The sequence below is a fragment of the Erpetoichthys calabaricus genome, chromosome 5, assembly GCF_900747795.2.
Source record: "Erpetoichthys calabaricus chromosome 5, fErpCal1.3, whole genome shotgun sequence".
NCBI lineage: Eukaryota > Metazoa > Chordata > Cladistia > Polypteriformes > Polypteridae > Erpetoichthys > Erpetoichthys calabaricus.
The window spans coordinates 22,393,244-22,416,957 of NC_041398.2; the positions used below are offsets into that span (position 1 = coordinate 22,393,244).

General features: G+C 41.8%; 1 protein-coding gene across 2 annotated transcripts; it reads left to right on the forward strand.

Annotated features, from left to right (window-relative positions):
* Positions 1-17,548: 17,548 nt before the first annotated feature.
* On the forward strand, positions 17,549-23,439 carry LOC114643713 (zinc finger protein 664-like). Of its 2 annotated transcripts, none has more exons than XM_028792229.2 (2): positions 17,549-18,052; positions 21,099-23,439. In XM_028792229.2, the coding sequence occupies exons 1-2, from the start codon at positions 17,608-17,610 to the stop codon at positions 22,040-22,042; spliced, it is 1,389 nt and encodes a 462-aa protein (XP_028648062.2). In that variant the 5' UTR covers positions 17,549-17,607; the 3' UTR covers positions 22,043-23,439. The 2 variants fall into 2 exon arrangements, with proteins under 2 accessions (XP_028648062.2, XP_028648065.2); XM_028792232.2 differs by having other exon boundaries at positions 21,102-23,439.
* Positions 23,440-23,714: the final 275 nt, after the last annotated feature.

Consider the following 23,714-nt stretch of genomic DNA (forward strand, 5'->3'; position numbering starts at 1 on the left):
CAGACGTGTGAGTGAGGAGGGCCCTGCCCCCCTTCCCGCAGCTAATGAGTCTCTCTCGGATTTGCACTAATAAATTGGTACCGTAAGCAAACTATCATACTTAGCGCGATGAGAAAGTCACAAAAATCAACAGAATGTTCATGCAAATTATAGAAATAAAAGATCTAAATCCGTGAAGTAGTTCTCTAGTTTGCTAACTAAGCGGAGTTAAGGTTACGCCCCGAGGCAGATGCGTGAGTAAGGAGGGCTCCGCCCCCTCCCCTTGGCCCACTACCTCTCTCTAGGATTTGCGCTAATAAATCAGTACCGCAAGTGAACTATGATACTTAGCATGATGAGAAAGTTGCAAAATCAATGGAATGTTCATGCAAATGATAGAAAACAACCCAATCTAAATCCATGAAGTAGTTCTCTCGTGAAAAGCCAACAGACATACAAACGGGTCTAAAAAAACTATAAGAAATTTCACGCTTGGACAATGACATTTTTCAAACCGCTTCTTAGCGAGCACCTATGGGCCAAGGGTATCCTACATTCCAAATTTCAAATCCCAAGTCCTCATGGTTTGGGAAATTCTGTGGTGAGTGAGTCAGTGGTATTTGGCTTTTATACAGTATATATAGATTTAGACCACTTTGCAGAGATCTGTTTTCCCCGCGACATTAATGTCTCTTTTTCAGTTGCTCAGTGTCAAAGATGCCCAATTAAATCTACTGGGATTCAATGATATATAACAATACAAGGTGAAAACTACCTTGGGGGTGAATATGTTTTAAAGGCAATGCATTGACAGATAGTACTTTATGTGTCTCAAGGGGAAAATTTATCTTTTTACAGAAAATAAATTGTTATAGATTTTTAGATTATAGATTTTATAGTTTATAAATAAAACATACACACACATATACATACACACAGTGCCTGAACTGGCTCAACACTCCCCGCTAAGAGTACCAACAGTTAATGTGTAGGTACTACATATCCCAGTGGACCTGGCAGTGTTACACTATTGGACAGTGAAGAAGGAGCAGGGGCTGCTGGGAAGAAAACTGATCCAATGGGCCCCTTAAAAAGGGTACTGGCAAGCTGCTGAAGGATCACAATCATCCATTTGTCTTTTCGTACACTGTTCTCACCCATTTCATTACCCGTTGATTATCTTGGATTACTATTCCTGTCTGGATGTATGGTCTGTCTCATGTCTGCCTGTTCATGTGAGTCTGTACGGGTTGGAAACATCTTCATTACATGAAGCGCTCCCAGTTACCTTATATCCCACACTGCATCTCTGTCTTTTTGATGGTTTGAACCTTAGTGTCACCTCAGCTGCTACAATTGTATGTGCTTTTGCACTTCCAAGGGGGATTACCCACCCAGCTCCAACCTCCATCCCCAGTCTGTGAAGACATTTTCATATCAGCATTGTGTCTAGAGCATTACATATGTAATAGAATAAAGAACCTGAAACAACTGGCAATCCTTACAATTTGTTTTCCCCATTTCAGCCACTATATACTGTAGAAGTATGAATCTATGGAGCAGAGGTTCAAACTGAAAGAGATTGCAACCGCAGGTGGGGTTTTCAGAAGGCAGCTGGAGAAGGACCCTTTTTGAACCATGTCAAATGGGAGCTCCGCAATGGTAAACCCTGTGAGACTGTATCAGGGATGGTGCTGGTTACCTGCTTTGCTTGTCACCATTAACGTTTAAAACCTTTTAAGACTTTTTTTTAATTTAATGTAAAATTCCAAAAGTAGTGGGCTCATAATAGTTTTGTGGGGTGTGCTTTTCGAAGGAGTATACTATGTTGTTTTCATTCATATTTGTATTACAACATTATTACAGTCATTTTTGTTTGTACATTATAAAGGGATTACTTGTTGAAGGGTGAAATGTGCCGTGGACAAAGTGTGGTGAATGTGTTGGCCTTCTTTTAGACCTTTTACTCCATTAATGTTAGGTGGAGAAGTGTCTCAGGTTACCCCTTTTGGGTAACATTTGTTACTAAACTATATAGCATAAGTACTGTAACATTCTCAAGAATCCGTGTTTGCAGGGGGCTGGCCCAGCAGCTTTGGGCACAAAGCAGGAACCTATCATACCAGGCCAATTAAGAGTTTCTAATGAATACAGCATGTTCCTTTGGGATATGAAAGGAAAGTCCAGTAGTAGTATTAGCCAGGTACTTTCTGTCAAACTGTCAATCAAATTTGATTGATGACCTTAAGCCCAGACCCCTTTCTCTGATTGGTGGATTTGAATGCTGTCCCCGCCCCTCCATCTGATTGGTGGCTGGGAAGGAGGCATCCCGCCCCCACCCCCCAATCCAACCCCCCGCCTTCATCCCCGGCCCCCCCCTTCACCTGCCTGTTTCTCCTTTCTGTCAAGAGCAGACTTCATGGATGTCTGTCCCCCCTCCTTCACCCCCAGCCCCCTCTCCCGAAGACAAGTCCAAGCATGTTACGGAAGGACCCCGGCCGGCCACACCTATTGGTGGCCCCTTCCACTTCCCTTACCCACTTCTACCAAGGACAGGCTCAGAACATGTTCCAGCCGGAGCAATCTACCTTATAGCCGTTCTTGCCTCTACTGTTTTGGGTAAGAACCCCTGTATCTATTATTTAAAATATCTATTACTTTAAATATCTATCTAAACTTTGCGTTATCACTTGTAAACCATATTTATTATTTTATCTAAGTCAAGCAGAGAAAGACCCCAGACAGTCTCTGCGTTGACAAGATATCCTGCTGTTAGCAGCCCTACAGTTCACGCATGAGAGCTGAGCAGACAGTCTGTGCGTGCTCACGTGAGATGCCCAGGGCTGAAGTTCTAAGCGTGTAGTTCAAAATACAAGCTGGTAGGCTCTCTGTCTACACAGAGATTCTCGGAGCTGACAGCCTCTGCGCGCTCCCGCTAGATCCAGCCAGTGACCACCACAGGCCGGGAAACTGACCAGTCCCCTATTGCGTTCTGCGCTCGCACGCTTATCAACAGATGTCTGTAAGTTCCCCCCACCCTACCCCTAGAACGGGAGTGCACACTAAGTTCGCTCGCATTCAGCTCCTCAGGCCGGGAGAACAAGTTATGTGTGTAACTTTTAAAGTTGAGGGATTTAAAAAATCACACCCACACAGTTAAATAATAGGCAACAGGGACCTTTTAAATCACGTTTGAGATATCTAAAAAAAATCTAGCCTCGGATATATATTTTGTATATCTTAAAAAAAAAAAGCCCTGTTCCATCCATTACCTCCCATTTTAAATAATCAGCTGCCCCTAAGGAAACACATTGCGAATAGTTTTCTAAACGTTAGAAGTGTACTCTGATAATCCCAAAGTGAACAGAGCGCGTATCAGCTGGCCCTAAAGAAACATATTGTGGAAGCAAGCCTTTAATTGTCTAAACGTTGGATTGCCTTCAACATGCAGTCATTCTGGGGATAGAGAAAGGCACTTTAAAACAATCTTTGGCAAGCCACGCTTTCCAAAGCACATCGCCACCAGTTCAGGCTCCTTTTTAAAAAATACCGGACTTTTTGGGGTCCATCCAAAGGTTTAGATGTAATTATTGTTCATACAGACCATTCTACCCAGAGCACCGACAGTCAATATAACGGTAAGACCTATTCATTATTATTATAAGCGTTAAACGAGCATGTATTAAAACTGAGGGCTGAATCCTTATATTTTAACCTTAATTTTAATATTTCCAAGTTGATTCTCCGGTAATTCCCTTTTAAAAATTATATTTGTTTACAACGTGCAGGAATTAACAGCGTGTGTGTAGGAGCGTGAGCGCACTCATGTGTGTATAAATTGTAGCATTTGATATTTACATTTACATTTACATTTACATCATTTAGCAGACGCTCTTATCCAGAGCGACTTACAACAGTGCTTAGTAGTCTACGACTGTTCTTCAGTCTTTAAGGCTAGGATTAAATCTACTGTCATTAAACAAGTTACCGCTGACCAAGTTGTATACAAAACCCTGCTAGAAGAAAATAGTAAGTTAGTACAAAAATTTTTTATTTTATTTTTTTTTTTTTTGAAAAAAAAAAAAAAAAAAAAAAAAAAAAGGGTAGAAAAAAAAGTATGGGGACTTTAGTCCAAGTGCTGTTGAAAGAAGTGTGTCTTCAGGCGACGTTTGAAGACAGTGAGGGTCTCCGCTGTTCGTACAGCAAGAGGAAGTTCGTTCCACCACTGAGGAGCCAACACTGCAAAGAGTCTTGATGCATGTCGTCCTCTTCTTTTAAGTAAGGGTGGTTCGAGACGTGCAGTGCTTGATGTTCTGGGACAGCGAGAAGTGACACGCTGCTTGACCAGTGCTGATATGTAAGGTGGTGCAGCTCCAGTTTTGGCCTTAAAGGCAAGTGTTAGGGTTTTGAACCTGATGCGGGCAGCCACAGGGAGCCAGTGCAGGTTCCGCAGCAGAGGTGTAGTGTGCAAGAATTTGGGAATATCAAAAACGAGTCTTGCAGCTGCATTCTGGATCAGTTGAAGTGGTCGTGTTGCCTTTAGTGAAAGTCCAGACAGCAGAGAGTTGCAGTAGTCCAGCTTAGAGATGACCAAGGTCTGGACGAGAAGCTGAGTAGCCTCTGTAGTGAGAAAGGGGCGGATTCTCCTAATGTTGTAAAGGAGATATCTGCAGGACCTGGAGAGGTTGCTGATGTGTGGAGAGAAAGACAATTCTTCGTCTAGAGTGACACCAAGACTTCTTGCCGTTTTTGAGGGGACGATAACCGAGTTGTCAAGAGAGATTGCAAGGTCAAGATTCGGAGATGAGTTGCCTCTGATATACAAGAGTTCAGTCTTGCTGGGATTCAACTTGAGGTGGTGGGAAGTCATCCAAGAGGAGATATCAGCAAGGCAGTTTGAGATGCGGGTTGAGACCTGCTGGTCATTGGGTGGAAAGGAGAGAATGAGTTGACTGTCATCCGCATAGCAGTGGTAAGAGAATCCATGTCCAGCTATTACCTTCCCAAGAGAACCTGTGTATAAGGAGAAGAGAAGGGGTCCTAGGACAGAGCCCTGAGGAACACCAGTGGTCAGTCTTCGTGGAGCTGACTGGGAGCCTTGCCAGGCAACCTGGAATGTCCGGTCAGCAAGGTAAGAAGCAAACCATTGCCAGACAATGCTTGAGATCCCAAGACTAGTGAGAGTTTCCAGAAGTATCTGATGGTTGACCGTGTCAAAGGCTGCAGATAGGTCCAGAAGTATGAGGACTGAGGACAGGTTGGTAGATCTGGCTGTGTGAAGGGTTTCAGAGACAACAAGAAGTGCAGTCTCGGTAGAATGAGCTGCTTTGAATCCAGACTGGTGAGGATCAAGAAGGGCGTTATTAGATAAAAACAAGTTAAGTTGGTTATACACTGCTCGTTCCAGTACTTTAGAAAGAAAAGAGAGCAGGGATACTGGTCTGTAGTGGTTAATATCTGAGCAGTCCAGAGTAGGTTTCTTAAGAATTGGTGTGACAACAGCAGACTTAAAGGCAGTGGGAACATGGCCAATCGTTAGGGAGCCATTAACTATGTGTGTGATGTGTGGGAGAAGATCCTGAGAGATGAGCTGAAATGTACCTGAGGGGATAGGGTCGAGTGAACATGTTGTGGGGTTGCTGGCCGTCAGGATCTGAGACACTTCCTCGTGAGAAAGTGGAGTGAAGTGATGAAGCTGGGTCGCACAGGTCGGTTGAGAGTGGGTGGGCAACATGTCAGTCTGAGGGAAGGAACTACAGATAGTAGCAACCTTATCCTCAAAGAATGTAGCAAAGTCCTCTGGTGAGAGAGCTGGGGAGACAGAAGGAGATGGTGATTTAAGCAGTGAAGAAAAAGTGGCAAAAAGTTTGCGAGGGTTAGATAAGGATTTATCAAACTTGGTTCTGTAGAAGGAAGATTTGGCAGAAGTTAGGTCAGTAGCAAACTTTGATAAGAGAGATTGAAAAGAAAGGAGGTCATTGTTATGATGCGTCTTCCTCCATCTTCTTTCTGCTGCTCTTAGTTGTCTGCGGTTGTTTCGTAGTGTCTCCGACAGCCATGGGGTTGGAGAAGTACGTTTTGGCCTGGAAGACAGAGGGCAGAGTTGATTAAAGGAGTTGTGGAGAGAGGAGAGAAGACTGTTGGTAGCAGACTCCACAGTTGCTGTGCATGGTTCAGCACAGTTAGGGGGAGATAAGGATGAAAGGATAGCTGAGGAGAGAGAAGATAGAGAAAGAGAATTGAGATTTCTGCGGGTAGTCATGGGGGTAGAAGGTGGTTGAGAAGAGCAAGTCAGAAGAGGAAATCTGAAGGACAGAAGATGGTGGTCAGAGACATATAGAGGAGTAGACAATATATTGAACATAGGAAGTGATCTGAATGATACCAGGTCAAGAGTGTTGCCAGCTTTGTGGGTTGGAGGAGAGTCACCAAGAGATAGACCAAAGGACGACAGAAGCATCACAAGTCCACTGCTGTGTATTCCGTCTCTTGGAAGGTTGAAATCACCGAGGAGCAAGAGAGGAGACTCATCATCTAGGAAGGAGCTCAGAAGGAAATCAAGCTCATCGATGAAGTTTCCTGGAGGGCCTGGAGGGCGATAAAGAACAACAATGTGGAGTTTTGTTGGATGTGTGATAGTAACAGAATGGAATTCAAAGGAGGAAAAGTTGCGATGGTGAAGATTAGGTGAAAAACGCCACTGATGAGATAAAAGCAAACCTGTACCCCCACCTCTGCCTGAAGTGCGAGGAGAGTGAGAGAAGGAAAAGGCAGAGGTGAGAGCAGCTGGAGTAGTTGTATCCTCAAGTGTGATCCAGGTTTCTGTGAGGGCCAGGAAGTGGAATGACTGGAGGGATGCCAGTCCAGAGATGAAATCAGCCTTCTTGATGCAAGATCGGCAGTTCCATAAACCACCATGGACGACTGTAGGAAGCTGTGGAGATATAAAAGGCTGAGAGAGGTTGGTTAGATTTATGCCTCTTTGACGGGGAATGCATTTCTTCAGTCGGTGTGATACGTATACAGGTATTGGTGTGAAGCACATTATAAGGGATAAGATAAAATATAAAACAGATACTTACCCAAGTATGTTGCTTAGACAATCCTGCGTTGTAGGTATGAAAAACCATTTCAATCTATCTATCTATCTATCTATCTATCTATCTATCTATCTATCTATCTATCTATCTATCTATCTATCTATCTATCTATCTATCTATCTATCTATCTATCTATCTATCTATCTATCTATCTATCTATCTATCTATCTATCTACGTGTACAACGATTAATGTACAGTGTTCATAGGACTGAAGCAAACAATATTAGTTTTTTTTCTCTTACCGAAACGGGCTTTACAATCAATTAAGTTTTGTCTCGGCATCTGAAAATTCAAACAGGTTCTCTCCTCTGAGAATATTCAGGCCAGCTGACGCGCTCCGTTCACTTTGGGATTATCAGAGTACACTTCTAACGTTTAGAAAACTATTCACAATGTGTTTCCTTAGGGGCAGCTGATTATTTAAAATGGGAGGTAATGGATGGAACAGGGCTTTTTTTTTTAAGATATACAAAATATATATCCGAGGCTAGATTTTTTTTTAGACATCTCAAACGTGATTTAAAAGGTCCCTGTTGCCTATTATTTAACTGTGTGGGTGTGATTTTTTAAATCCCTCAACTTTAAAAGTTACACACATAACTTGTTCTCCTAGCCTGAGGAGCTGCATGCGAGCGAACTTAGTGTGCACTCCCGTTCCGGGGGTAGGGTGGGGGGAACTTACAGACATCTGTTGATAAGCGTGCGAGCACAGAACGCAGCAGGGGACTGGTCAGTTTCCCAGCCTGTTGCGGTCACTGGCTGGATCTAGCGGGAGCGCACAGAGGCTGACAGCTCCGAGAGTCTCTGTGTAGACAGAGAGCCTGCCAGCTGGTACTTCGAACTACACGCTTAGAACTTCAGCCCTGGGCATCTCACGGCAGCACGCACAGACTGTCTGCTCAGCTCAAATGTGTCAACTGTGGGGCTGCTAACAGCAGGATATCTTGTCAGCGCAGAGACTATCTGGGGTCTTTCTCTGCTTGACTTAGATAAAATAATAAATATGGTTTACAAGTGATAACGCAAAGTTTAGATAGATATTTAAAGTAATAGATATTTTAAATAATAGATACAGGGGTTCTTACCCAAAACAGTAGAGGCAAGAACAGCTATAAGGTAGACTGCTCGGGCTGGAACATGTTCTGAGCCTGTCCTTGGTAGAAGTGGGTAAGGGAAGTGGAAGGGGCCACCAATAGGTGTGGCTGGCTGGGGTCCTTCCGTAACATGCCTAGACTTGTCTTCGGGAGAGGAGGCTGGGGGTGAAGGAGGGGGGACAGACATCCATCAAGTCCGCTCTTGACAGAAAGGAGAAACAGGCAGGTGAAGGGGGGCTGGGGATGAAGGAGGGGGATTGGATTGGGAGGTTGGCAGGACGCCTCCTTCCCAGCCACCAATCAGGTGAAGGGGCGGGGACAGCATTCAAATGCACCAATCAGAGAAGAGGGGCGAGGCTTAAGGTCATCAATCAACTTTGATTGACAGTTTTACAGAAAGTGCCTGGCTAATACTACTTCCAGTCAGACCCAGTGAGAATATATACACTATATACATGCAGTGCCAAGACGGTAATTTGAACCTGGGACTCAGCTGTGAGGCCTCAGCACAAGACACTACTGTGCACTGAACAGTACAATGAACAATCCAGCATGATGGAGCACCAGGCCATAAGGCAAAAGTGACAACTAAGTGGCTCAGGGAACAAAACATCGACATTTGGGGTCCATGGCCAGGAAACTCCCCATTGAGAACGTGTGGTCAATCCTCAAGAGGCAGATGAACAAACAAAAACCCACCAATTCTGACAAACTCCAAGCATTGATTATTAAGAATGGGCAGCTGCCATCAGTCAGGATTTGGCCCATAAGTTGATTGACAGCCTGCCAGGGCGAATTGCAGATGTCTTGAAAAAGAAAGAAGAGCCAACAATGTAAATATGGAGTCTGTGCATAAACTTCATGGAATTGTGAATAAAAGCCTTTGAAACTTAATGAAGTGCTTGTATGTCTACTTCAGCACACAACAGAAACATCCAACAAAAAGATCTAAAACACTGAAGCAGCAAACTTTATGAAAACCAACACTCGGGTCATTCTCAGAGCTTTTGGCCACAACTGTACTGTAACCATTTAAAATACACTTAATCCAATTGAGGGTTGCAGAGGCCTAAGCTTTTCCCAGCAGCATTGGGCAAAAGATGGAAACCTGTCCAACATGTGGCACATTCATAATTAACCACTTAAAGAGATGTCAGTTAATCCAACACACAGCTTTGGGATGTAGGAGAGAGATCTGTGCAAGTACAGGTAGAATATACAAACCTCACACTGCCAGTGTCCAGGCTGGAATTTGCACTCAGGACCCTGGATCTGAGGAAGCAGCACAAGGCACTGCATGATGGTAATGCTGCTCCCATTTAACATCTCATCTAACACTTGGTAAATGGCTCAAATATATTTAGTTTAATTCAGGATCACAGGGCATAAGGCAGGAGCTTGTCCTGGACAGGATGCTAGTTCATCACTGAGCACTCACATTAAACAGGCTGCTTTCTGTCTGCCCTCTGTGTTGTTTGTGATGTTAAAAGATAAAGGTTGGAGTGGGTCTCATGCTTTATTTCTTGCTTGAAACAAAAAGAAACAGTAATATCGCATATGAAAATGGATTCTTCAGTTGATGCCATGTCCTTCCTACTTAATAACCATTACAATATAATGCAACTATTTACATAGATGTCCATTTAACACTACACAAATTGATTTACAGTAATGACATTTCAAAATAACTTTATCAAATGTAAGAGACCGCCGGCCCAGACGCATCTGCAATGGAAGGATGGGGGAAGGCAGATTTTCAAGGACGCTGCCTCCCCCAGAATGCTAGATGGCAGCTTTCCTGGAGTGTAGTGGTGCCCGCAGGGCATTTTGGGACTTGGAGTTTGGTTGCTCAGCCCTGTTGGGTACTGTGGGTGCCACCAGGAGTAGCTGTAAGAGGACCAGAGGAGCCATGCCTCATCCATAGCCTCGAAGTACTACAAACTCACATGGACGAGAGCCCTGAAGTACTTATGGGCTGATTAAAGAACTTTAATTCTCTGTCTGACCCGGAAGTGCTGGCAAGTCACATGGACGGAAGAGTAGAAGCACGTCCGGGTCAAGGACTATTTAAAGGACTGTTGGAGACTCAGCAAGTGAGCCAGAGTTGGGAGGTAGAGGAGAGAATTGTAATTATTAGTGTATTTATTCGCCTGTTTATTGGTGACGGTGGAGCTTGAGGAGCACTATACAAAAAGAAGAAATAAAAACAACTTCTTGGTGCTTTTAAAATGTGTTGTCAGTATCTGTGTGTCAGGTTAAGTGCTGGTATACCACCATCTAGTGTTACACAAACAAAAAGAAACAGGTGTAACATAAGAAAATCGATTCCTCCCTAACCTCTAATGAAATAAAAATTCAAAATTAAATATTTGATTAAAATGTATATATAACATAAAAATAGGAAATAGTAGTCAAAGCAGAGGCCATGCCATTTCAAAGGGCTATGAGCACAGAGATTCCATAAAGCAGCAGTCATGTTTGCTCAACGTCCAAACAATAATCATTTACAGCTGCCCTGTTGGGTTCCTTGGGGCCACCAGGGGGAGCTAGCAAAAGCTGAGGGTTTGAGTTTCTGCCCAACCCAGAAGTGTTCCCTGGAGATGAGACTTTGACACTGGAAGTACCTCTGGGTTTGGTTGAAAAGGAGGCCCTCGACTTCACAGGGCGAGTCTGAGTCAGGAGTGGAGGAGCGAAGGTACCAGGGAAGAAAAGAGGATTATTTTGCTGTGCTGTGTCATAGACTGTGATTTGAACCCAAGATTGTGTTTGGGGCTCAGTGGCACCCCCGTGTGGTCAATATACATATTATACAGTATATATGAGAAAATGAGAGAGATTAATACAGTGGTTTCAGTTTTTGACTTTTTAAAAGGTAATCGTAGGCATCAAAACCAACAATCATGGTAACACAGCTGAAATTCTGTGCTCTATAACTGTGTTTACAGCTTACACATAATCTCCTTTCCAGAGCCTTGGGATGTCTTTCAGAATTCACAAAGATTTTGTTGGTAAGGCTGATGAGAATGAGTGTGTGTGTGTGTGTGAGTGGGCTTGCGAAGGACTGGCCCCTTAACCAGAATGATTTCCTGACTTGTATCTGATGCTGTTGAAATAGACTCCAGTATCAAAGACTGTGAACAAGATTAGGATGGATTAAAAACAAAAAAATCATACGAAATTTGGCAAACGAGAGGAGACCATTCAGTCCATCAAGCCTATTTGTTTAGCGAAAAGCCAAGCTGTCCCAATATCTCCTCCAAATCCTTCTCAAAGGTTGTTAAGATTTCTGTTTCAACTCCCTGTCTCTGTAGTTTATTCCAGAGTCCTACAACGCTCTGAGTAATAAAAAGGGCTTCCTGGCTTCAGCCCTAAGCTCACTTTCCCTTAACTTCTACTGGTGTCCGTGATTCACCGTTAAGTTAAAAGAATTCTGCTGGATCGACTTTATCAAAGCCTTTGAGGATTTTAAAAACCAGGATTAGGTCCCAACGGAGTTTCTTAAGCTTGAGACTAAACAGGTTTAATTCTCGGAGTCTGTCACAGTACAAATTCTTCATTCCCATGATGCACTTGGTTGCTCTCCTCTGTAAAGCTTCAAGTGCTGTTGTGTCCTAATGTAGACTCAACAAGTCCATTAAACAGTTTGATCGTAACGTCCCTTAATTTATATTGAACAGTTCCTGACAATTTATTTGCTTTTTTAATATCCTCTGCGCATAATGAAAATGATGTATCAACATAAACCCCCTAAATCCTTTTCAGGGGCTGTTCTTCTTTTAAGTGTCTCCCATCTGGTATTTAGCTGGAGCACTTTGCATTTTTGTTCTGTTATGTATGTTAATATTTCAATCAGCACCAACATTTAAAACAACGGTTCAAATATGAGTTTTGCGGATAGATTTTTTTTAAAAGGCAAGAACGATACCCTCCATACAGTAGATGGCAGTAATGCGCTTATTTGCGCAAATCTTCCAAAAAATACACTAGAAGGCGTCTGTGTGCCTGTGAGAGGAGCGGGGCGGTCGAGCTGGAGATCCTGTAAGCGTTAAGGAAGAGTGCATCGCGAGGGACTCAACACCCGGTGAGTTCATGGGGTATTGCGGGCTGGAGAACGAAGGGTTGCGGACCGAAGTGTGCAGTGCCAAGCCGTCCCAGTCGGGAGGATCCGTGCAGGCCACCGAGTAAACGTAACGGTGGGATTGGGGCTTGTCCATACTGTGCACCGCGCCGCGCCGCGTACTCATTCCATGCACGTTTCGATTGTTTGCATGACGTGGTAAAAATGGGAAATGAACACCTGTGTGAAAAATTGCAGGGCGAACTTGAAGTGATCCTCATTTTCTAGTCATGTCTAACTGCAACCTCTTTCGTTGAATCGGTGACGCCATTCGCTTTATTCTTATATAGCGCCTCCGGAGCGCTTACAATTTACCTTAAATCAACAAATAAGATTCATGTTTGTAAAAGCTACGTCGGATTAAATGAACTTGTAAAAATGAATACATTGCTTTTGGTCAGAATTTTTCACAGAACTTTAGAAATATAATTTTGGTAAACCGGCCCGTTATATTAATATCCAGAGGCGTCGTTTATAAAACATGCGCTCGCCGAGCCTAAAATCTGAATATACGGTCAGTTCCTAAAAGTCCATGGCCTCCCCACTTGCGGCCTGTTTATAAATCTCACATTTAAATGAGTCAGGATCCACTGAACTCCCTCTGATATTCATAAATGACAGGATGCATTGCAGGTTTAAAAACGCAGGTGGTCGTCAAGTTCGAAGCGTGAAGAAACATTACATTTCTCTCTAACTGAGACAGAGCGGGGGTCCTGCATTTCCATCCGTGTGACTGCAGGATTTTTTATCCGAAACAGTTCCTCAGATCAGTGCACCGGTCTTAGGTCTGATTGTCGCATTGCTTAATTAGCTGGACTTTTTTAATTATCGCATTTTACCTTCTTAAAAGCACTCTCCTATAATATTTATATTTAGAGGAGATTCAAAAATTAATATTGTGACGTCCCGTCGAAAAAGACGCACTGAGGAGCCGCTTGTCCGGGGAAGTCTTCCAAATGCCGACTTTTTATTGGATTTGCCGCGATATAAACGGTGCCCTACCGCCGCCCGTTGTCTGGGTCACGGGGACACCTCCAAAATAACAGAACTTTCGTCCCGTCTTCGCTTCCTTCTCACCCCGATGCTGTCTTCCTCTCACTCCAGCAACAACTTCCGACTAGTCCTTCCCCTTTTTTCCACGCACCGTTAGTTAACCCTGATCCCTGTCACATAGTGTTCCCCCAAGACTCCATCCCAACATGGCTTCCACTCCCTACAGCCCATGCAGTGTCAAGAGACGTCACAATACTTTTACCACAGCTTTAAAAGCTTTATTCTCTTTTACCGGATTTTTACGTTTAATTACCAGATGTTTTTATGAACGCGACTTGCAAAATAGGACAACTAAATTTAGTTTAGGGGTCTGTTACAGACAAGTGTTAGAGGACAGGTTACAAACCTGATTATCACAAGTGAAGCTTGTTTCAAATCCTAGGTTACAAAACCTTTACATAGAAATTCACCAAATATGAGAGTCTTCAAACGATTCTTAAAGACTTTGAGGGAGTCAGAATTTCAAATGAAGGTGGGCAGCGTGTTCCGCCCGCTAAGACCCACATATAAAAAGAGCCTAGACTGAGATTTGATATCACACAGAGGTGGCATCACCAGATGCCATTCATCGGCAAACCTGATTGGTTGAGAAGGAGCACAGGACCTCACAAGTGTCTCCATATACTCAGGTGCCGACCAATTGACTACTCTGTAGGCAAGCATCAGGGATTTGAACCTAATGTGTGCCACGAGCGGAAGCCATTGTAGTGACCTGAAGAGAGGAGTGACGTGTGCCCACCTCAGCTGTTTGAACACCAGGCATGCCCTTGCATTTTGAATCATCATCATCGGCTTGGTGACACATGCTGGTGCTCTTGCCAGCAGTTGCAGTGTTCAGACATGACAAATCCAAAGCCTGGACTCAGGTTGGATATGGTCTGATATTGTGAATGCTGCATACAGTGAATCTGCAAGACTGAGAGACCATAGCAACATGGTCCCTAAAAGGCAACTGGTCAATGATCACCACTCCAAGGTTGGATACTGACTTGCTGGGAGTTAGCAATAGTGAGCTGTGCTGAATAGATGGACAAGCTGGAATAACGAGAAGGTCTGCCTTTGCAAGGTTGAGCTGGAGATGTTGCTCCTTCATCCAGGTAGTGACATCAGTGAGACGTGTGGAGATTCTAGCTGATCCCACGGGGTCCTCTGGAGGGAAAAACAGGTACAGCTGTGAGTCATCAGCATAGCACTGGTAAGGAAACCCATGGGACTTGATGATAGGGCCCAGCAAAGGGGTGTTTAGAGAGAAGTGGAGAGGGTCCCAGCAACGATCCTTGGGGGCAAACATGTGCTTATTTGGTGCAGCCTTGACATTTCTCTATGCCCAGGACACACCGTAGGATCTGCCCAAGTGGCTGAACTCAGACCACCTGTGGGCAGGCCCAGTGATGCCAGTGCCAGAGAGGGTGGCAAGGAAGGATCATGGTGGCTGATTGTGTCAATGTGGGAAGAGAGATCTGGAAGGATGAGTATGATTGCCATGTTGGTAGCTGTAGCTGAGCATAATGTGTTGAAAACAGTAACAGCGTGGCCCTACTTGAAGCCTGACTGATTAGGACCATTATGTTCTTATTATTGGCAGTGTTTTTCTTAATTCACCTCTTTTTTTTTTTTCCTTGTGATGTTTATTAAAATTTATTTTTTTATTAATTTATTAAAACATGGACAAATAGTGCCAAGCAGTGCAGGCACAGGTACACATTACACCAAAGTCCTTCAGTGATTTGACTCTTCTTTTAATTTTTTTCGTCGTTTTTTTTTTTTGACCTCGGAACATTCCGTCGTATCTCCTCCACTGTAGCTTAATTCTCCTTCAGAGTTCTCGGAGGTCTCTTAATGATCCCTCTCAGTCATCACCTTCAGTTTCTGTCAATGGTCTGCTCTAGCAGATTTACAACTGCACCATATTCTTTGGCGGAGTGGTGGCTCTGAGGCTGGGGATCTGCACTGGCAGTCAGAAGGTTGCCAGTTCAAATCCCATAAACGCCAAAAGTGACTCTCCATTGTTGGGCCCCTGAGCAAGACCCTTAACCTGAAATTGCTCCATCCTGGGTATGATGTTAATCTGCATGTAGGCCCTCCAACCTGCAGGGAAAAACCTGGGGGGTTGGTGGCAGAATTGGCACTCTAGCCACCGTAAAAAAAAAACCAAAAAAAAAACTCACACTGGTTCCATTCCATCTGAACAAGTGTGGTACTGAGGTGTCACCTGTTCCTTGGGTCCTAAGTTGGTTTGTCATGTGGTGGGTGCTCCTAACCTCTCTCTCATACTCTTTCCATGTCTTCATGATTGATTTAACTGGATGTTCAGTGACTTGGATGTTTTTTTGTCTCCATTCCCTGACATTTGCTTTTCGCAGAGTTGCTGGAAGTGTTCTTTCGTCTTCATTGTGTTGGTTAGCCCACCATACTGACTCCCCAGACATTGTCCCTTCCACATACCGTTAGGTCAGTTTAGACTACAATCAAGTGAAGCCCCAGATGATCTCCATTGAACTAATGATGGGACTTCTAAAACTAATGGGCTGCACTAGTGATGATTTAGGAGTGGCATATTAAAAGGGATGAATACTTACAAATCTAAATTACAAAATAATTGATTGTGTATTTGTAATTAATTTAGATTTAGAATTAACAGAGATCTGTTTTCACATATTCATCCTTTGAACCTGCCATCCCCAGTGTTTTGGTTCTATAACCCTAGCCTCCCTAGCACTTTTCAGCTGTTTTGAAAACCATATATTTTGATTCATAAAAATAACATTTTATTACAGGATGATAATATGAGCATAAGCCACAATGTTATAACAACAGATTTATACTATAGAACAAGCTGTATCACTTTACACATCACTTCTGCTTGGCCTTTATCAATTGGATAATGTCATTCTTATTTTGTTTGTCTATTTTCTCTTTCAGCTTAAATGTTTTCACATTTCATAAACCTAATTTTAACCTGTTATTGCTTTTATATTTATCTTGTATCTATTTCACACAGAGAGAAATTGAGGCAGATTAATGTGGCAAAAAATGAGGAAAATTAAATATAATCATAAACCAAGCCAAACATTAATGAATACACCGTACTCCAAAACCCGAAACACAAAACTGCATATCGGTCTAATTACAAAACCAGGAACACCACATTAAGGAAAATTGCAGTAGACAGTTCTTTTATCTGCAATCTTGGACAACCTGGAAGTGCAAAGGGCTGACCTTTATACCGTTGTGACGATGACATCACATGGCGCATACTTCTGGTTATCCATGCTTAGCTATGGAAACAAATGTCACAGGCTTGACTTCCACTGCTCTAGAGCAGTGCTTACCAAACTCGGTACTTGGGGGGCCACTGTGGCTGCAGGTTTTTGTTCCAACCAGATTCATAATCAGTGATGACACTGATCTCAATTAATTAGCTGGTATTTGTTTTTCCGTCTTATTCTACATTCAGAAAAGCACAGCAGTGCGATTTTACATTTATAAGACATTTCGAAATATTTCTGCTTTTCCTCTAGATATAAATGCTTAACTTTCTTTTGTTGATTTCATTATATTTTGCTCTTTCTCTTTACAGTTTTCCACCTTCGTTGTATCTTATTAATGACAATTAAAAATGAGCAGAGCAGACACGCTGGAAACAACACTGAATAATCAAAGGCAGCAAGTACTTTAGCATCAGACCCACTAATTAGCAAATAACGGATTAATTAAACAATTAGAACACCTAGAAAAGTAGAATGAAAATATTGTTAAAAAGAAAACAAAAATGCATTATTCACATATAATATTACATTTTAATATATAATATATATATGTGTGTGTGTGTGTGTATGTATGTGTGTGTGTATATATATATATATAATATATATATATATATATATATATATATATATATATATATATATATATTTGGTATCATTCTTTTCAGAATTTATCGAACTTTAATGTGATGTTGTTAGATTTTCAAATTTTTATTCCATTTTTAAATTATAAACTAAAAAATATCAAGGTGGCGCAGTGGTAGCGCTGCTGCTTTGCAGTAAGGAGACTGTGGAAGATTGTGGGTTCGCTTCCCGGTTCCTCCCTGTGTGGATAGCACTTTGAGTACTGAGAAAAGCGCTATATAAATGTAATGAATTATTATTATTATTATTATTAAGAACTCACATCCCACGAGATGAGACTTTGTGCCAAAATGTCTTCCATCTGCACATTTTTCTCTTTTGAAGGCGCTGACAACATGGCAGAGCACTGAGTATGGTTTCTCCAAAGGTTGATGTCATGGAGCAAAGGGTGACCCACATTAAAGAAGAGGACTGTGAGTGGGGATCTCTTCTGCAAGCGGGTCTTCATGTGAAGCTGGAGGATTCTGATTGTGAAATTCCTGTTTGTAAAGAGGAGGAAGAGGAGGAGGCTTTTTCAATTAAAACAGAGGACACGGAGCACTTTTCCATTAGCCTGGAAGTACAAAACCGTGAAACCTTGAACATTTTTAAGGAAGACACGTCTTTGGACGGAGACTATGCTTTTCAATCCTGTCCAGCTTCACAAACCGAGACCGCACATTTAGGGACTATTGTGAGGAAACCGCTCCACACTGAGCAGCATTCTGGGATATTAAAGTTTGAGGAGGAAGAAGAAGAGGGGGTGTATCAGAGGAGGAAAAGAACATTACAATCGTCTGCAAGGGAACCTGGAAAAAGTAAGTGACACCATTAAGAAAATAAAGTTAACACTTTAGGTTCTGCAAAAATACATTTTCTCATTTACTCTTACGTAGTAAAACCTTAACATGCACTTCTTTAGGTCTTCAAAACACTTACAGAGTATCAGTAAATTGTTAATCTCTGCAATGTGACCTGCCAACAAAATGTCACTTTGGAGTGGTGGGGGGGGGGGGGGGGGGGTCTTCACTGAAACATGTTTCTCTTGATATTCCATATTTAGTGGAAGACCTGTGAATCCTTCATATTAACAAGTCATTTTACCAGTTTTTCAATACTCCACACTGCACTGACGTGTATAACCGACCTACTGATGATTTATAAGAGTTATGAAGACAAAGAGAAGCCTTTGTTAATGTCTTGTGACATACGTAAGAGTAAATGAGAAATAGATGCACTTTTGCAGTATCTAATGTGTTCCTAAAAACCAAACTGAGTCTGGGAATTTCATTAGAAGTGACTTTGATGTATAAAATGTTAGTACTTAAAATGTCACTTGACTAAATTTGCACGTTACTCTGCATGTCCAGTGTTGAGGACAGTTTATGCGTATCTGATATGTACTATAATTCAGACATTGAGTAACAACATCATGACATACTGTATGATTCAATCAGTAGAGGCAGTTCAGCATAGCAAAACTCATTAGCACTGTGAAGTTGTAGTGAATCCCAAAAGAAAGGAAAGTCCATATTGGACACAATTCTTAGATAGGGGTTATGTGTGTGTGTGTGTGTGTGTGTCATTTTGTGTCGTGTGTGTGTGTGTGTCAACTGTCCTAACCATCAGTCCAAATTGATGAAAATATCATCACCATCAATTTGCACTGCTCATTGCCTAGTTTTACTGGTTACATCAGTGGTTCCCAAACTCAGTCCTGTGGACTCCCTGTGGCTGCAGGTTTTTGTTCCAACCAGATTCACAATAAGTGATAATAATTGAAAATAATTATTTTCATTTAGTTAGCTGCTTTTTTGTTCTCTCTCCGTCTCTCTTACTCTGTTTTAAGAAAAGCACAGCAGAAAATTTTTTACATTCGAAGATAAATATTTCTATGTTTTGCTATAGCTTTGAATGCTTAATTCTTTTTTGGTGTTTTCCTATTATTTTTTTCCTGTGTAGTCTGTTCCCTTCATTGTATCCTAATGGTGATAATTAAAAAGAAGCAAAGCAGCCACCCGGGCGAACAACACTAAATGATGAAAGGCTGCAACTGCTTCAGCATCAGACCCACTCATTAGTCAATAATGCAAAGGAAGAAGTGAAATCGGGATGAACATAAATACAAAGTTTAAAAAAAAAATACATTATCCACATGTAGCTGCTTATTTTTTATTAAATTGTATTAGCACATTTTCTTTTGTAATTTCTTCATTGACCCAAAACACTGGGAAATAACAGCTCACTTAATTAGGCTAGCAGCCCAATTAAAAACAAAAGTTGGGTGGAACAAAAACCTGCAGCCCCAAGGCTGAGTTTGAGAGCCACTGTGTTACAGTGTAATACGGACTAATGAAGGCTACAGTAGCCAACATACAATTAATTAATTAAACAACAACAACAACAACATACCATGTCTGCCTTGGAGGAAGTCTGAGGTAGGAGGAATCGAGGAATTCCTGTCTGAGTCGCCTGGAGCCTCATGTATAAATGGTGCGTATGCACAAAAATGTTGCGTAAGAACGCTTCCATACTCAAATCACGATGAATAAAACCTAAACTTGGCATTAAGCCACGCACATTTCCATGATAGCTCATACCCTGGCGTACGCAAGTTCTCTGCTCTGTTTTCCAGACTGGCGGCACCCAGCATCAAAGCAGTGCTGCTGTTCCTGTGTGGTTACCCTTTCTTTTTTAGATCCACATCCCTGACACGGCTTTATAAATACACAGAAATCAACCGCATATTGTTTATTAGTTTAACGCATCTGATTGTAATTATCCTGTAACAATATAATGGTCCAACAGTATGGTCAAACTATTCTAAATACCATAGTTGCTTTAGCGTTGTTACTCTCACTACACCTTCTTCTTCTTCTTTCAGCTGCTCCTGTTAGGGGTTACCACAGCGGATCATCTTTTTCCATAGTACTCTCACTGCACCACTCGGAGTATTTATATCACTGTATCTGAGTGGGGAATCACAGCTGTACAGCAGCTGATCAGAAAGAGAATTATCGGTGTACAGCATCTAGCACACGCTGCCTCAGCCATTCGCTATTTGAACTGCTCTCGTACGACAAACGCTTCAGAGCCTTTCCTGTACGGACCTCGCAGTTCAGAAACAGTTTCATCCCAAGAACTCTAAATGCACTAAATCAGTCCATCAAGTGCTCCTTGTAGAACTGTTTGTACTTATAAGTACAATCACCTCACTGTAAACTTGCACTACAGTTATAATATTGCACAACCTGAGCCACTTTATAAAGCATGCATTTACATATGATGACGATATCATTTTTAAGATGAAAAGCAGCAAAGTATGTTTATTATATTATACAGATACAGATGTGGCAGCTCGTTTTGTGTCTCATTATATTTTGGATGCTAATCAAAGAAAATGAAACAACTGAGTCTGAGCCAAGCTAATTAAAACTAAGACAAAAGAAGTTAATTAGCAGCAAAAACTGGTCACTAATGAAGAAGATGGTTAGAATGAAAACTTGCAGCCACTGCGGCCCTCCAGGACTGGAGTTCGACACCACTGGTCTATACTGTCCGTAAAGAGTTTTTATTAATTAAACTAAACAACACTTAATATACCAGAATTCCAAAATGAAAATAGGATTTTAGGAGTTTTTGCAAATCTGTTAAGAATTTAAATATCTAAAGTATGAATTTAAATGATTTTAGCATAAGGCTTGCAAAGTCTGAATACTTTCTGAAGGTACTGTATGTATTGAACAGTGTACTCTACACACATCCACAGACATCCAGAATGAAGTAGCTAATAATTAAATTAAGCTGTGATTTTATTTTTAAGTTAGATATTTTCCCAGTAAATAATTTTGTCTGTTTTTAAAGCAGATTTGCAAGAATGTGGCAGCATCTCTCCATCTTCCTTTGTGCCAAACTCTCTTCAGTGCAAACCTCAGCAAAAGCAATGCAATGAAAATGTGAAGAAATCTTCAGCTCCTGCGGCTGTAAAACTAACAAGGAGAGATGCCACCAAGAGTCAACAGCTGCAAAATACTAACTCATTGTCACTGTACGTGTGCCGGGACTGTGGGAAAAACTTTAAAAGTAAAACTGATTGTAAAGATCATCAGAGGATACATACAAGAGACAAGCCACATTGCTGTACAGAATGTGGTAAGCGATTCTCACAGCTCAGTGTCCTTAAAATACACACAAGAATCCACACAGGAGAAAAACCACATTGCTGTAATGAATGTGGCAAACGATTCACACATGTAAGTAACCTGAAGACACATACACGAATTCACACTGGTGAGAAGCCTCACTGCTGCCCTGAATGTGGAAAACGATTCTCACAAACAAGCCATCTTCAGACTCACTTGAGAATTCACAGTGGAGTGAAACCCCATGGCTGTAGTGAATGTGGGAAGCGGTTCTCACGTATCAGCCATCTTAAAGCACACACAAGAGTTCACACTGGAGAAAAACCTCATAGCTGCCCAGAATGCGGCAAGCGGTTCTCACATAGCGGCAGTCTACAGTTGCACACAAAAATTCACACTGGAGAAAAGCCCCATTCCTGTTCTGAATGTGGTAAGCGTTTCCTGTGCTTAAGAGATCTTAAAAGACACACCAGAATTCACACTGGGGAAAAGCCACATGGTTGTTCTGAATGTGGCAAGCAATTCTCACACAGAAGTAGTCTTCACATACACACCAGAATTCACACTGGAGAAAAGCCTCATCACTGTACAGAATGTGACAAACGTTTCTCGTGCATAAGCCACCTTAAGGTACATTTAAGAGTTCACACTAGAAAGAGGAAATAAAACAGTGGAACTGCTAATCCAGCTGCTTCTTGAGGTGACTTTTGACAGAAATGCCGATATCAGTTGTTCAATTCTACAAAATATGCTAAACAACTGACACACCAGTCCAGCATAAGAAAGAAAGTCTGGTTCTGGGTGGAAGCTGACAAAACAGCAAGATACTGTAGAAACTGGCAATTGTGGAGCAAAGGATGAGCATATGTAAGTACTTTCCAAGTCCAGTCCATCAAATATGCCAAAGAATTATTGTGAAGTAACATGCTTTTATGTCTACAAGCACCAGGACTGTAGCAAAACGAAAAAGAGAGGAAGAGTCAGCTGTTATGATGTCAAGTCCTCATAAAATGATATGAGAAAAGCCATAATGTAAGCATAGTAGGAATGAACTGAAAGGGAAGATTCTACCCCATTCACAGGCTGTTGAATAAGGCAATGATTAAACTATCCATCTGTTTTCTGGCCTACGCAGACTGAATATGTTTGAGAATTACGCTGCATCTCAGTCATTAATGGCCACATTACAATCTCCTGCAAAAATACTCAGATTTGAAGAAAGGTCACCAGCTGTGAACAAAGGTAAAGAGGCCAGGCAAAATCCAGAGACTTTCCAGTCTCTTATCTTACTCCTGTCACGTGATAAATTACCTCCATAAAGACTTCTACACAACAATAATATTCCTGCATGTTTATCATCAAACATACAAACAACTGAGTGTCCTTATGTTCTGTGTTTTGGGATCTGAAGGGTGCCTTGGTTGCAACACAAACTGACTGATCCCATAAGGCAGTATTTATTAGTGCTGCATGTATACCTGATAAATTTCTTAAATCAAATTAGCCACAAAACATTAAGATAATGAAACTTGGTGTAGCTTTCTATGTGAATACAGGCACGCCAGACACATAGGGCAGTATATACAAATTATAAATCAACTTGGATGTCTATGGAAGTGCAGTAAACTGTTGGGGTGGAGGGTGGTAAACCAGTAACTGGCACAACCAGAGAAGTGACAGAAAGTGGGCCGACCTCTTGTGCCAAGGCCTGGCAACATGGGAGAACTAGAAGAGGCAAACTAAAAAAGCAGAGTAAGAATTTCTTACAGTGATAGTGTAGAAAGTTGTACCTTATTGTGGGAAACAATTTAATGATGGCCAAGAAAGGGTAGAAATTCAAAATTCTGTTACAGGTAAATCAAATGAGCCCTAGAGACAAACCTTAGAATCACATATAAGAAAGAATAACTGAAAGTAAAGACGCACTGACCTGGGGGGATAAAACTATTCCTAAATGGTGTATGTGGTGTTAAAGAAGAGATATTCAGCAACTATGGGAAAGTGACTGCTGATGGAGCGATAATAAAATCAAAAAATAAGTGCAGATAAAATTGTCTCACCAACACTTGCAAACCTGTTTGATCCAAGTCAAGGTTGCAGGAGCCGCAGACTCGGCCATTAGCAATGTACTGTACACAAGGCAGGGAAAAATTCCATGCAGGTGAGCAGTATTTGGATCTCCAAGGTTTTGATCAGAAATAAATCCAAGTCCATTAAGGAAGTTGGAGTTGCAGTTAGTGGTTAAGACTTTAGTTTTCAAACCCAGAAGTTATTGAAATACAAAAGAAATGTAAGCAATGGTATCTCAAGTGGTGTAAGTCATCTGGGACAAAGACAT